This window comes from Sinohyriopsis cumingii, chromosome 12 (assembly GCF_028554795.1).
Source record: "Sinohyriopsis cumingii isolate HCF-2022 chromosome 12, ASM2855479v2, whole genome shotgun sequence".
Taxonomy (NCBI): Eukaryota; Metazoa; Mollusca; class Bivalvia; order Unionida; family Unionidae; genus Sinohyriopsis; species Sinohyriopsis cumingii.
Window position 1 is genome coordinate 84,237,077 of NC_142972.1, and position 13,979 is coordinate 84,251,055.

At 32.2% G+C, this 13,979-nt stretch overlaps 1 protein-coding gene across 2 annotated transcripts; it reads right to left on the minus strand.

Moving 5' to 3' along the window:
- Nucleotides 1-8,330: 8,330 nt before the first annotated feature.
- LOC149786885 (uncharacterized) lies at nucleotides 8,331-13,653 on the minus strand. Of its 2 annotated transcripts, none has more exons than XM_089977401.1 (2): nucleotides 12,591-13,627; nucleotides 8,331-10,761 (listed from the first exon to the last, which is right to left on the minus strand). In XM_089977401.1, exons 1-2 carry the CDS (start codon nucleotides 13,396-13,398, stop codon nucleotides 10,466-10,468), a joined length of 1,104 nt encoding a protein of 367 aa, XP_089833527.1. In that variant the 5' UTR covers nucleotides 13,399-13,627; the 3' UTR covers nucleotides 8,331-10,465. The 2 variants fall into 2 exon arrangements, with proteins under 2 accessions (XP_089833527.1, XP_089833529.1); XM_089977403.1 differs by having other exon boundaries at nucleotides 10,565-10,761; nucleotides 12,572-13,653.
- Nucleotides 13,654-13,979: the final 326 nt, after the last annotated feature.

Consider the following 13,979-nt stretch of genomic DNA (forward strand, 5'->3'; position numbering starts at 1 on the left):
CGATTTAGTTTATCAAATATACTAATTCCATTTTTTTCCAATGTTTTAATAGCATAAATAATATCATTAATATTTTCATAGTTCATTTTTATACGGTATATATATATATATATATATATATATATATATATATATATATATATATATATATATATATATATATATATATATATATATATATATATATATATATATATATATATATATATATATATATATATATATATTCTGATTAGAATGAAATGACCATTCTCTTATTGAAACCAGGTATCATATTACTCATATGTAAACGAAATATTTATTTCTAACTTTATAAAAGTATATTTTGTAATACCGCATATTGTCAAGATTGACAATAATAAAATAAAAATCATACAGATTAAATTCATTTATTCTATTTGAATTGCCTAACACTCGTCAGTTATTTTAAGCAAAGATATAGTTCTTTTGTGTTTATTCCATTACTTCTGTTAATTGTAACAAATAATTTCATTTCAAATGCATTTACTTGCTCTAAATATCATTGTCGCTATAATAAAATTTCATTATTTTATAGTAACGTAACAGTGTAATTGTATATTCTCTCATCACATATCATTTTAATCTTGATATCATCAACGATTTTTAATGTTCAATATTTATTTGACATGATGTTATGTATATTTTATTGATATTGTGTGCTAGATCTTTAATCGAGATTGATGGCGGAAGTTTAGACAAGCTGACTTTTGTCACCTTTTTAGACGTTTACTTGAATTTGAGTTTAAGACCTAGCATTGAGTATGTCCTAAAGAGGATCTGGAAGCAACCTTGTTTACAGTTTATTGTAATTTTCCATGAAAATGATTGAGCTTTTTTCAGAAAATCATATTGCGAAATAGGTCATGTGGGGTGTACATAAAGATGATTTTGTGTAAAAAGTCTTCATTCCGATTTTAATAGCATTACTTAGAGTCACATTTATTTGTGTTCAGACACAATTTGCGAGGAATCATTTATAACAATTTTTCATTGGAATTACAAAATGCTCATTGACGTTTTGGACTAAAACACTATTTTGGGATTATTATGAATTCATTCAAAAGCAATGTGACACAGCAAAACTTCTAGTACTTTCAAGACTATTGACACATCAACGTATTCAATATTGGAATTCATCCGGAACACTCTAAACTTTAAGACGTATGATATAACGCTTAGGATTTTTTTTATTTAATTCACAATACTCGTAAGTACCTTTTACATTTTTACGTTGTATTATAAGGAAATAATTTGTTATTGAATTTTTCAAAACTGTTGTTATTTCGGTTACTTACTTTACGATGATAGAGTCGTAATAATGTTTACTGAATCCAGTCATATTAAATATTTCCTACAATATTTGACACGCCAAAATTAACTCCGTTCAGACAACTAAAAGCTGTTTAAGTCCTCAACACATGGAAATAGGCAATCACTATATTCAGGAGTCAAGACTTTACAAGAGATGCCCAAGAACAGATGGAATTCACCAAGATAACTAGTTCAACCTATCCACCGAATCTACAATTGTCAGTCCCATTGATACATTCATATATATCAATTCAGTTACTGACCGCCGATTAATCACATTATTATGTCTAGTGGATCAATCCATCGAGATTTTTTGTGTTAATTGTATTATTTATCATATTGCTTTTGCCAGAGTAAGCAGATCTAATTGTTAAAAGTCCATAACAAACTGCAGATTTGTTAATGAGTTATACTAAAACCTGTGTGCAACGACTACTCTACTCTGAGGACTATACGAAAGAGACCATTAAAACAGCTTGTTTTTATATATATGCCTAAATTGATGTATGAATGGAACCAATTGATCTTTTCATTTATACACAGATGTTCTTTATATACAATAATTAACTTTATATTAATGTCTGTATATTTGTTATATTTTTTATGTTACTACCACATAAATTAATGCATGATTAAATTAAATATCGCAACCTTTTTCGTTCCTACCATGATAGACTATGTTTAGATGCAGTTTGAATATTTTTGTATATTTCGGTATAACTAATGATTGCCTAATTTGATCAAAAACATAATAAGATATGGGAAAATGTAACATCTGAATCAAATATAGGTTGCAAAATATTAAATGTACAATACCTCTTATGTTTACATAAAAATAAAATATTACGTACCTTGGCCACAAGGGATCAGTGGCATTAAACACTGCTCAATAAATTTTGTCTTCTCAAGTTACACTTCATCCTAACTCACACCGAAGTCATTTCAGTCGGCATTGTATAGGTCATAAGGAAGCTGATGCATTTGAAAAATCTTCCTAAACAAAATTTAGTTTAAAGATGGTGTTGAATAAATCTTCGCTATGTTTACGTTAGCTATTAATTTCGTTCCAAAATAATTGAAGGTAGTGGGGAAAAAATGAAGACGTTTCTCAGGTGTAGAATCCAAACTTGACATTCTGGTGGAATTTGGTGTCAACACCGTAGTTTTCTATTCCAAGGCAACAAAGACAACACGGTCCAAATATTAGTTTAACAACAATTCTGGGAAGGAATTCAGCTTTCCGACCCAGCCATGAACTATTGACGAATCAAACCAGTTTTGAATCCAAAACTCCTATAAGTTCACTGTATCTGAGCTCCACTTTGTCTGCTAACCTTTGAGTTTTGAACCACTGTAAAAAAATAAATGTTTCCATTACATGATATTGTAATGGGATCTTATTTACTTGATTTGGCATTTTTCATAAAATTCAGTTTTTCGTGACTCTTTTCATAAACACCTAATAACAGAAACGCTGTTTGCATTTAGACTTATTTCACGACCTTGATTCAGAGATTAACGAGTGAAGTAAACAACTTTCTTTCTTTATTTTATTCTGAGAGTAAAATGATTGGTTTTTGTCAAGATCATACTGATAGTACGTGACTTTAGATATGCAAACAGTCTTTATTTCGCAATTCTCGGTTTTCCGAAATTGCGCAGTAGTTAAATTTAATATTAATGTTTCGAGATATAATTTTCAGTTGGGATAAACTCACTTCGACGTGAATTGTTTTCTTCTGTTGTGACCAATTTTTGATGTTTGTTATAATTTTTCTTAAAATTATTTGGATTCTAATATAATCTTTTTTAACCCTGGAAATACGTGTGCTCGGAATTCATTCTTGGACAAAGACATTTACTAAAACTTTATTAGGAATTCAAACACCGGATTATTTTCTGTGGTTCAACAAAGAACTGTTGACACTTCATTGCTATACTGGCTATAGTATACATCATCACCTTCCATTTTGGATTTTTCGCCAGGACTCGAACTCATATTGATTAGAACATTTCATTACTAGGGCTTCTAATTTTTAATTCTTGAATTGTTCTTGGATTATGTTTGGATTTGATTCTTAAAACCGAAAGATCTATTTTTTTCCCCATTTTTACTTGTTTTTCAAGGAAATAAATTATTTGTTAAATTTTATATAGCTTGTTGTTTTCACTTTTTCGTTGTTACTGTTTATGAGAACCTATACACGTAACAAAAGAAATCGAGGGCTCTTACGGGATACATTAATTTTGGCTAAAATATATCAGAATCCTTTGTTTTTTAAATTTGAATTCCCTTAGTTCTTGAAAATTTTTTAAAATCCCAAGTGAAATAGGATAGCTTTTTCTACAATGGCATCAAAAGTAGAAATCTTTCTTTCAAATCCTACCCAGGAACAATTAGACCTTTTGAAAAAAGATGAATTAATTCAACTTGTCAGAAAATACGATCTTTCTGAGGCAAAAGCTTCCTTAACGAAACAAGACATAAAAAATATTTTGGTTCAGTAATTGGCAGAAAAGAATGTTTTGGATAAAAGTGCTTTGGTTTCGATCACTAAGTTTGTATCAGACTCTGATCTAAACGTAAAGGAATTCAAATTAAAATACAAGACTCAATTGGAGTCAAGGAAGCGCAAACTTCAAAAAGAGGAAAAAGAAATGGAGTTCAGTTACAATCGGAAGAAAGAGAGAGAGAGAAAAACAAATGCAAGTTTACAAAGAGAAAGAACAATGGAAATTGACAAAGAGAAACGAGTAAAGAAATTTGAGAAAGAGGAGAGAGAGAGACATGAACGAGAGGAAGAAAAACAAATGCATTTACAAGCGGAAGTAAAAGAGAAAGAAAGACAAATGCAGTTACAAGAAAAACAAATGCAGTTACAATTTGAGAAAAAGGAGAGACAGAGAGAGAGAGAGACAGATACGGAACGAAATGGAACTGGCAAGTGAAAAGCACATTCCCACTTTAAATAAAAATGTAAGTTTTGATGTAGATTAGGTTAGTGCCCCCTTTCAGAGAAAGAGAAGTAGTCAAATAATTTACTCGTTTTGGAAACGTTGGTGAACATTTGGTAAGGCCAAGGGAGCACTGGACTCTATTATTACAATGTGTACTCATTGGTAAGGCTAGTGATATTTACTATTCCCTGTCACTAGAACAGAGTGCTGACTATGAGGTAGTTAAGGACTATATCTTCATTGGTTATGAGTTAGCCCCTGGGGATTATTGGCTAACATTCAGAAACTATAAATAAAAAGCTGACCAGACCTATGTCGAATATGCATGGGAAAAAGCACGACAGTTTGATACGTGGTGCTCTTCTAGACAGGTTAATAAAGATTACGAAAGTCTCAGACAACTCATATTAGTAGAAGAGTTCAACAACTGTGTCCATAGTGGCATTACGATTTATCTTGAGGAGCATAAGATTGAAATCTTGAAAAATGCTGCTAGGGCTGCTGATGAGTATTCCCTAACACTTAAAGTTCCATTTGTACGTAAGACTTCCATTCAGCAATCTTCTAGCAGAAAAGTATTTCAGCCTAATACTACCCCTTCTAAATCTCAATCTGGCAAAACCTTTAAAAATCAAGCTTCTGCCAAACTTGATTTAAGATCTTTGTCTCTTCCTACGTGTACCTACCACAAGAAAAAGGGACGTTATTTTTGATGGCTACAAATTGAAAAGTAGGCATGAGAATTAATACAGACCTATGCCAAATGTTCATAGTTCCAAGAAGTCAAGGTCACGGTCATGTATTGAAAGCAATACATTTGTTGGGTTGTTGGGTCTAATAAACCTCAGTCTGATTGTATTATGGAGAATTATGAACCATTCATATCGAAAGGTTCTATATCACTCTTGGGTGATTCGACCAATCCCATCCTTATTAAACTTTTAAGGGACACATGAGCTTCTCAGAATATTTTATCGTGAGGTACCTTTTGGCTTTTCCTGAGAAGTCTTCTTCTAATCAAAGTGTTCTTGTTGAGGGAGTAGAGTGCGGCATTGTTAATGTTCATCTCCATTGTGTAAATTTGTCATCAGACAGTCTCAGGATCTGTAATTCTACTGATATTTGAGTGGCAAATCTTCGGAATTCAGAAATTATGAAACATCTGGACCAGAAACTTTCATATTTGCAACAGCAAGAAAGAAATGTACTTAAACATTTGTTATTTCAATAAGAGCACTTATTTCCATTTGTTCCTACAAGATCCAACAAAACATTTCGTGACGTTGAAATTGTAAATTCCAAACCTGTGAAACAACACCCGTACAGGATGAACCCTCTCAAACAGTAATACTTGAAAAAAAAATCAGTATTTGCTGGAGAATGATTTCATAGAGCAAAGTAAAAGTGACTTGAGTTCACCATGTATACTTGTTCCAAAACCAGGTAAAAGTTTTTGCATGTGCACTGATTATAGGACGGTGAACAGTGTGACAAAAATAAATTCATTTCAATTACCAAGAATCGATGACAGTATTGAAAAGATCGTAAATGCCAAGTATGTCGCAAAATTTGACCTAAAAGGATTTTGGCAAATTTTTCTAACGGAAAGAGCAAAGGAAACTTCGGCATTCGTGACTCCAGACGGACTTTACCAATAGAACGTAATGCCGTTTGGGATGAAAGGGTTGCCAAGTACTTTTCAACGTCTTATGCATATGATCACCTCTGGTCTAGATAAGTGTCATGCTTACATCGATGATGCCATATTCCACAACGACACATGGAAAGAACATTTAGCAACAATTCGGAAATTCTTTGACAGACTCACTGATGCAAGTTTGACAATTAATTTTTTTACATGTGTGTGTGTGTGTGATTTGGACTTTTAACGTAGCTTTAACAAGTTTTCAGTGATATCGCTACAAGGTCTACAGTGTGACAGTTTATAGTGATGTCTAGCACTGGGGCATCATGCCGCAGACATGTAGCATGATATCAAGAAGTGAGTTCTGCCGTGCTATTGTAACAATTATGGACATATTGTAAGACATGGAGAAACTAAACCAATATATGCTAAGGTCAAGGCTATCTCTGTATTCCATAAGCTCGTTGATAAAAAACAACTGATGCGATTTTTAGGTATAGCTGGATACTATCGGAAATTTTGTTCCAATTTTTCCATAATTGTTAAACCCCTGACAAATTTATTGAGCAAGAAAAACAAGTTTCTTTGGACTGAAAAATGTCAGGAGGCTTTTGATAAGTTAAAAGCAATACTTAAAAGCGCGAAGGTTCTCACAGCTTCAAATTTCAGCATATCATTTAATCTGTCTGATTATGCAAGTGATTTTGGGGTTGGAGCAGTATTGATTCAAGAAGACGAAATTATTCAACAATCGAGAAGGAATGTTTGGCTTTGATATTGGCACTACAGCATTTTGAAGTTTACATTAGTTCAACTCCTTCTTCGGTTATTGTGTTTAGTGACCACATCCCCCTTACTTTCATCGGCACTATGAAAAAGAAAAATCAAAGACTAAAAAGATAGATTTTGTTATTACAGGAATATAATCTTGACATCAGGCACATCTAACGAAAGGATAATTTAATAGCAGATGCACATTCCCGTATATAGAAATGTATTATTTCATGTACACAGTGTACAATTCATAAGAGTTGTTCTTGTGTTTTTTCTTATTTCACATCATGTATAATTAATCTATGGTTAAAAAAAGCTTTATCATATAAAGCTTTATTTTTCTTTATTGGGGGAAGTGTTACGTATATCTAATTTAATTTATATTTGATTAAATTAATTTCTCTGTTTGTTAGTTTTAAATATGTATTATTCCATTACATGGTATTTTAATGTGATCTTATTTACCTGATTTGGCATTTTTCAGAAAATTTAGTTTGAACTGACTCTTTTCAAAAACATTTAATATTAGAAACACTGGTTCTATTTTTGACTTAGTTCCCGACCTTGATTCAGAAATCGCTGAGTGAAGTAAACTAATTTCTGTTTTATTTTATTATGAGAGTAAAATGATTGGTGTTTGTCAATGTCATACTGAGAGTACGTGACTTTAGATATGCAAACAGCCTCTATTTAGCAATTCTCGGTTTTCCGAAATTACGCAGTAGTTATATTTAATAGTGATGTTTAGAGATATAATTTTCAGTTGGGCTAAAACACTTCAACGTTAATTGTTTTCTTCTGTTGTGACCAGTTTTTGAGTTATTTTATATTTTTTCTTCAAATTTATTTTGATTCTAAGAGATTGTTTTACCCTGGAAATACTTGTACTCGGAATTCATTCTTGGACAAAGACATTTATTGAAATTATATTTGGAATTCAAACACCAGATTATTTTATGTGGTTTCAATGAAAACTGTTGACACTTCATTGCTATACTGGCTATATTATAAGTCATCACCTTCCATTTAGTATTTTTTGTCAGGACTCGAACTCATATTGATTAAAACATTTCATTACTAGGACTTCTAATTTTTAATTCTTGAATTATTCTTGGATTATTTTTGGATTTGATTCTTAAAACCGTAAGTTATATTTTTCATTTTTACCTTGTTTTTCTAGAGAAATAAATTATTTGTTAAATGTTACAAAGTTTGCTGTTTGCACTTTTTCGTTGTTACTGTTTATGAGAGCCTAAACACATAAGAGTAAAAAGAATCACTCAAAATAAACTGAAACAACTAAGGAGAAATATGTTTTAACCAGTATATTTCCTCTTGGAAATTCGACTTTGTTTGATTTGAATTGAATTCTTTCTAAAATTAAACTTCTTGCCGGTTTCTTTAAGATATTACTGGCAGACTTATTTCATGCTTGATACTGCCCTTTCTTTATTTCTATTCCAATTAAAATAAGGAGAAGTGGGGAGAAAGAGAGTGGTAGTAGACATTGTTGTTGCTACTGTTTCTTTAGAAGTAATTGCAGTCGAAAGACTAAAACAGATTACGTCTAACTAGGAAATAATAATAATAATAATAATAATAATAATAATAATGATAATAATAATTTTTATAAACATCTTTAATCAATGAAAACTCTTGGTCACATCCGGTGTGGCTATCAATTTTTTCAAAACCAATATCTGCATAATCAGAGATCCATATATATGATAGAAAGTCACACTAACTCCAATATTAATGAGCAAAGTTCTGAACAAGAAATTATAGGTATAAACTGGTACTGTTGTAGTGATAACATAATGAAATATAGACTATACATGCAATTTGAAAGCAACATTTAAATTTCAAACGTTTCCCTTTGTTTTGGACTTGTTTTTTTCGTAGTTTCAATTGTAACAAATATCGCGCTATTGCTTTTTAAGGAATATATTCCCATGATTTTATATACAAATCGCTCTGTCTTTATCCCGACTGCGTTGTAATGGAGCATATATTTTCTTCATCTTTATTTTTGCTCGTATGTACAGAACGTTTAGAGAAATAAGAGAGTACTTCAAGAATCAGACTAGCTCATCGAAACATTAGTATTAACATTTTCTTGAAAACGAATTCACACACATGTTCTAGGTGAAGTAATCATTAAAGGAAAAGCATTATACCAAAGGATTCATAATATATATATATATATATATATATATATATATATATATATATATATATATATATATATATATATATATATATATATATATATATGAAGAAACATTGTGACAAAATGTACTAATGTCAGCATCAGTCTGCTCATGAGCACATTGGTTAACACATACAAACATGTCGAGTTGTCCGTTCTATGGGTGTTATATGAAAACTCTCAGCAGATACAAAGCTTTCAATTCAAGGTCAGATAATAACTTTTATTTACATCATTCTTTATAATCCGTTTCTCTATCGCATTTCGTATACCAGTTATTCGGAATTTAACATCGCAATCTCTAATGATTTATGTATTAACCAAAACACAGTGGTATCAGCTCATTGTGATCTCGGATTTACCATTTATTCTAGCGACAAAGTCTTTATTTGAGCCCAACATATAAGAAGTCTTTGCATTTGTTTTTGCTGAGAACCTTCTTACTATATAAGGAACACATTATAGCGGTCGTGAATATTTTTTTATAAAATAACTCCACTATGAGAATCGGGAGCAAAATTAGCATTTTCAGTACCGTTGTTGCTTCAAATCTTTAAAGAACGTATATTCACGAAAATGTTATCTTGATCACAGTGCCAACTCATGATTCAGTTTTCTCTGTGTTGTTTGATAGCCATATCAATGAATAAATATTGCGTCTATTATTGATTTAAATAAAGATGCCAATTAAAGTGTAGATTATAATGGCATATATTAGTGTATGACATGTTTTTACTCTACACTTTACGAAAAAGCTCCTGATTTAGTTTTGATATGATGAAAGGTAGCCCTGGCACAAAAAGCAAGCAAACGACAGACACGCTATATTTCTATGCGATATAGAATTGACCAAAGAATTAACCACACTGAACGTTCTGTAAATAAAACGACTCAATATATTGACATTAGAGCCTGCGCATGGCTTAGAGTAGTGGGGGGGGGGGGGAGATTATAATTAACAAAAGAAGGATTCCATTTCCTTACAATTTCTTTAGTTTCACTCTAATTGGACGGTCACGAATCTATATTATTCATATGGTTTACAACAATTACTTGTTATTAGTTTTCAGCTGTGCCGTACGTTATTAATTCAGTTTTTATTGTAACCATTAAAAATGTTATATAACAGATTTGCCAGATAACGCTAGGAATTGCTAAGACCGTATTGTATATTTTAATGTGATTAACCTGACCGAAGTTTCAAGGAATTTATTACTACGGGTCACATTTTTGTAACGTTTTGCACTTGACAAAATATTTATCTTCCGACATTCAAATAAATTAAGCCTGCTGTGCTCCTCTTTACGGTATATCCATATGAAATAAAATAAACTTGTAATTATTTCAACTACCAACACGAAATAACGAGGAAAACTAAATGATGATGACTCTGAGACGTACTTATATGGCACAACATGCAAAAAATAATTTTCACACAAGGATGCAGGGTTATTAGTCTGCCGACTTGGAAGTGTCACTTAAATTATTTAGGAAAATGAACTTAGAAAATTCAGTTTTATCATCTGTAACAGTGTCCTGTAATATTGTCAATCTTTTCCATGTACAATCTTTGTGTCTTTTTTCTCGACTATCGGGTTTAGGTTTGATTCATGTTTGCTTTTAATTTCGTTCAATTCTTCGTCAACAGCATACATAAATATCATCGTGCTCTTCGTGTCCTTGTAGCACTTGAAAGCAGATCTTTTACCATCCCGTCCGTGATTTGCATAGTCTGGGCTGTACCAAAGATCACCACGTTTAATGTATTTTATAACTGGGCCTTTAGTAGATCTTCTGATACACGGTGCCTCTTTTTCGAGATCTTTCGTCTTCTTCTTTACAGCTGTAAAAATACATCTATACATAATATGAACACACAACATATTTTCCGGAAGGATTTATCAAACTCTGCCAAATATTCCATCTTGAAGGAAAGTGATGCTTATCTTCATAAACAGTGTTTTAATGCCTCTTTGCTGCTTTTTAAAACAAAATTAATGCGGTTTTTTCTCACTAGCCACTCGCATACACATTGGAGGTTTTGAACTAAAAATATGCAACAAGCTCATTCTTAGCAGTTAAATCAATCCACAAACCCTTAAGTTTGTGAAAAAGCAAAAATGGTCCAGCAATAGAAAACACTATTCAATATAACAACAATGCACATTTTTAATAATACGGTGTATGCTATTACATTAAACTGAAAATACATTCAGAGAGATTTCGTTGTAAACTTGTTGAAACAATGTTAACCATAATGTTTCCAAAATAGACGTAAATGAAGACGTTATTGACATTATACAACACCTTATTACGAGAATCACTTTTTGCTGCCAGACTGCCTCTTGCTATTACAAATCAAAAACACTTTTTTTTTCTGTTTAAAATTGTCTTTGACTTGAATGGTAATGCGGTGAAGCCAAATATATTACATAATGTATTAGTCTGTTACTGGAAAGTTTTGTAAAACGTAGCATCTCACTTAAACCTGCCTGTACATAGCTAACCTCTTGGTACTTACATAAAAACAAACTTTACTAAATAAACGTAACTATTGAAGGTATATAGGCACATTAAAACTCAAAATACCACCTCATTTAACCATTACTTATATCGCCCTATCTAGTAAAAAGCGTTTTCATTTTTATAATAATGAACAGCATGGATTCATTTCTCTTTCTCTTAACTGAGTTGTGACAGTAACATCAGCAAGCAGAGAAGACGTTTCCTGATGTATGATCTTTACGTGTATGCACGAACATTAACGTTGGTTATGTGCTATAGTTTTTCTGGAAAGTTTGAGCAACAGACTGTAACACGAAGAACATTTCTATACAGGTTCTATTAGTTTTGTAACTGTAGGTATTCAAAGAAAATATTATCATATGTGATTTGTAACAATATAAACTATATGGGGATTCAGTAGAAAGTTTGAAAGTTGTTCAACATGCATTAAAAAAGCAGATAGATTATGAAGTAAATATTCACAGCGAGAGCGAGAGAGAGAGAGAAAGAGAGAAGCAGAAAGATAGACATACAGAAAGATAGACATACAGATACAGAAAGAAATAGACGGATAAGAGAAGAAATCAACAGCAATAATAGTATGTCAATCCAATACTTAAGTGAAAGAATTTGTTTCGCTGGTAATATGGAAACTTTGAGTAAACGTCCCATATGATTTTTCATGAATATATGCTATACTAAATATATTTAACGTGCAAAATGTATTCGTTTTCAAAGCAAAGTAATTGACTCTAAAAATGAATAATGCTTAACCCCTAACATGCCGGTATAAGGAATATACAAGGCATGGTCCTTGCGATCAGTTAATTTGATTATTTATGTTTGATTTTCTCAAGGAAATTCAATTTTATATAGGCGTAATAAACAGCAAAACAATAGACTTTACATAAATATAATTTGAGCACATATATTGTAATTTAGAAAAAAATCAATAAATAAACCTTGACTACATCGTCGTTCTAAGCCTGTTGAATCTGACCCTACATCTAATATTCACAAGTAGTTCATTTTTTCTATCAGAAAGTAATAATATGGATTTAGAAAATAAACGACAAGTTGCACGCGGAATATTGGTTTTTAAAGTTAAAATTTAAAGATATGATGGATGAAATGAAACCTAGATTTACTTGTTATAAAATGTTTTACCCTCCAGAAAGTCAGATTCGGATTTTTCATCCCCGGAGCTACTTGAACTATCTCTGCCTGATGTACCGTTTGCACCACCACTTTTCTTGGACTTAGGCCTACTTCTCATAGTTCCACGCGCTTGCTTGTCATTACTTAGCACAAGCTGTTTGAAAGATTCGAAATTTTCTTCTGTAACAAGAGCTGGGTTCAGGTTTCGTGCAGTCTCAAAGTTTTGTTTCGCTTCTGTAAATTGATTCTCGAATATATTGGTTTTACACAATCCCAGATGTGCAACTGTTAGAGTAGTGCATGAATCAATGGCAGCTTTGAAGTATGCAGACGCTTTGGCATTTTCATTTTCTTCAAGAAAAATTTCACCAAGCATGTAATTATCCCAGGAATGCCAAGGGGCCGTGTTCTCTCCATTTTCTTTCGCCACGTCGATAGCCTTAGTCAACAGAGGAACTGCTTCGTAATAATCTTTTTGGTGGAAATAGTATCCTCCTAGGTCACTCCATGCACTCGAGCATTTGGGATATTCTTTGATAGTGCTGCGAAGGATTTCAACATATTTCGCATTATTTCCCAACAGATGCTGTAAATGAGCTTCTGCTACCATTTTATGGCCGCCATGGCTCACAGATATGGCTCTATGTATGTCTGCTCTGGCTTCTTCAATTTGTTCTGTTAGGCTATAAGCCCTAGCACGCCACATCAACGCTAAATAGTCATCTGGGTGTTTTTGAAGATATCTTGTGAACTGTGGTATGGAACCAGCTTTGTTACTGCTCGAAAATGTAGCAATTGCAGCGTTAAAATCTGACATAGTTGTGTTCAACAAATCAAACCATCAGAAGCGAAATTAATCAAAGATAGTGTACAGACTGTCGACCAACTGCTCGTTTGAAATTATTTCAACTACCAACGCTATCATTGCTGCATGGAATATTGTCTTCTACATATTTTAATGCGCACTCCTGATGGCTTTTGATCACATGCTGATTATTTGTCACACCCACACTAGTCAGTGATTCAATATTCTCCGCTCACCTGATGTTTGCTGCGTAGTAACGAAAGAATAAACAATCTTCGACAAAGAAGGGCGTGTTTATTATGGATTCGTCACCGCTGCAAGTCTTGAATAGTCGTATGACCCTAATCAATACATGACGTGCATGGCAAATTTATAGACCTACAAGATAGGACAGGATGAGGTTATGCTCGATATTCAGTACTTGTGAAATGTATATTTTCCATGTTCTACAAAACAAAACCGAAAATAGGACTCGTATTGACAGCAAATAAAAACGGGTAATTTAGAACATTGTTTTTCGCGCCTACAATTGTGTCCGTAAGCAATCTGAAAAATCTAATATCAAAATAAACAAAGGTGGTCGTTTACATAAC

Bases quoted from the DNA above. Each gene is read 5' to 3' on its own strand.
- LOC149786885 (XM_089977401.1), bottom strand. From the start codon at position 13,398: ATGTCAGATTTTAACGCTGCAATTGCTACATTTTCGAGCAGTAACAAA. The intron at 10,762-12,590 runs GTAAAACATTTT...GTATTTTTACAG, and splicing joins CGAATCTGACTTTCTGGAGG to CTGTAAAGAAGAAGACGAAA.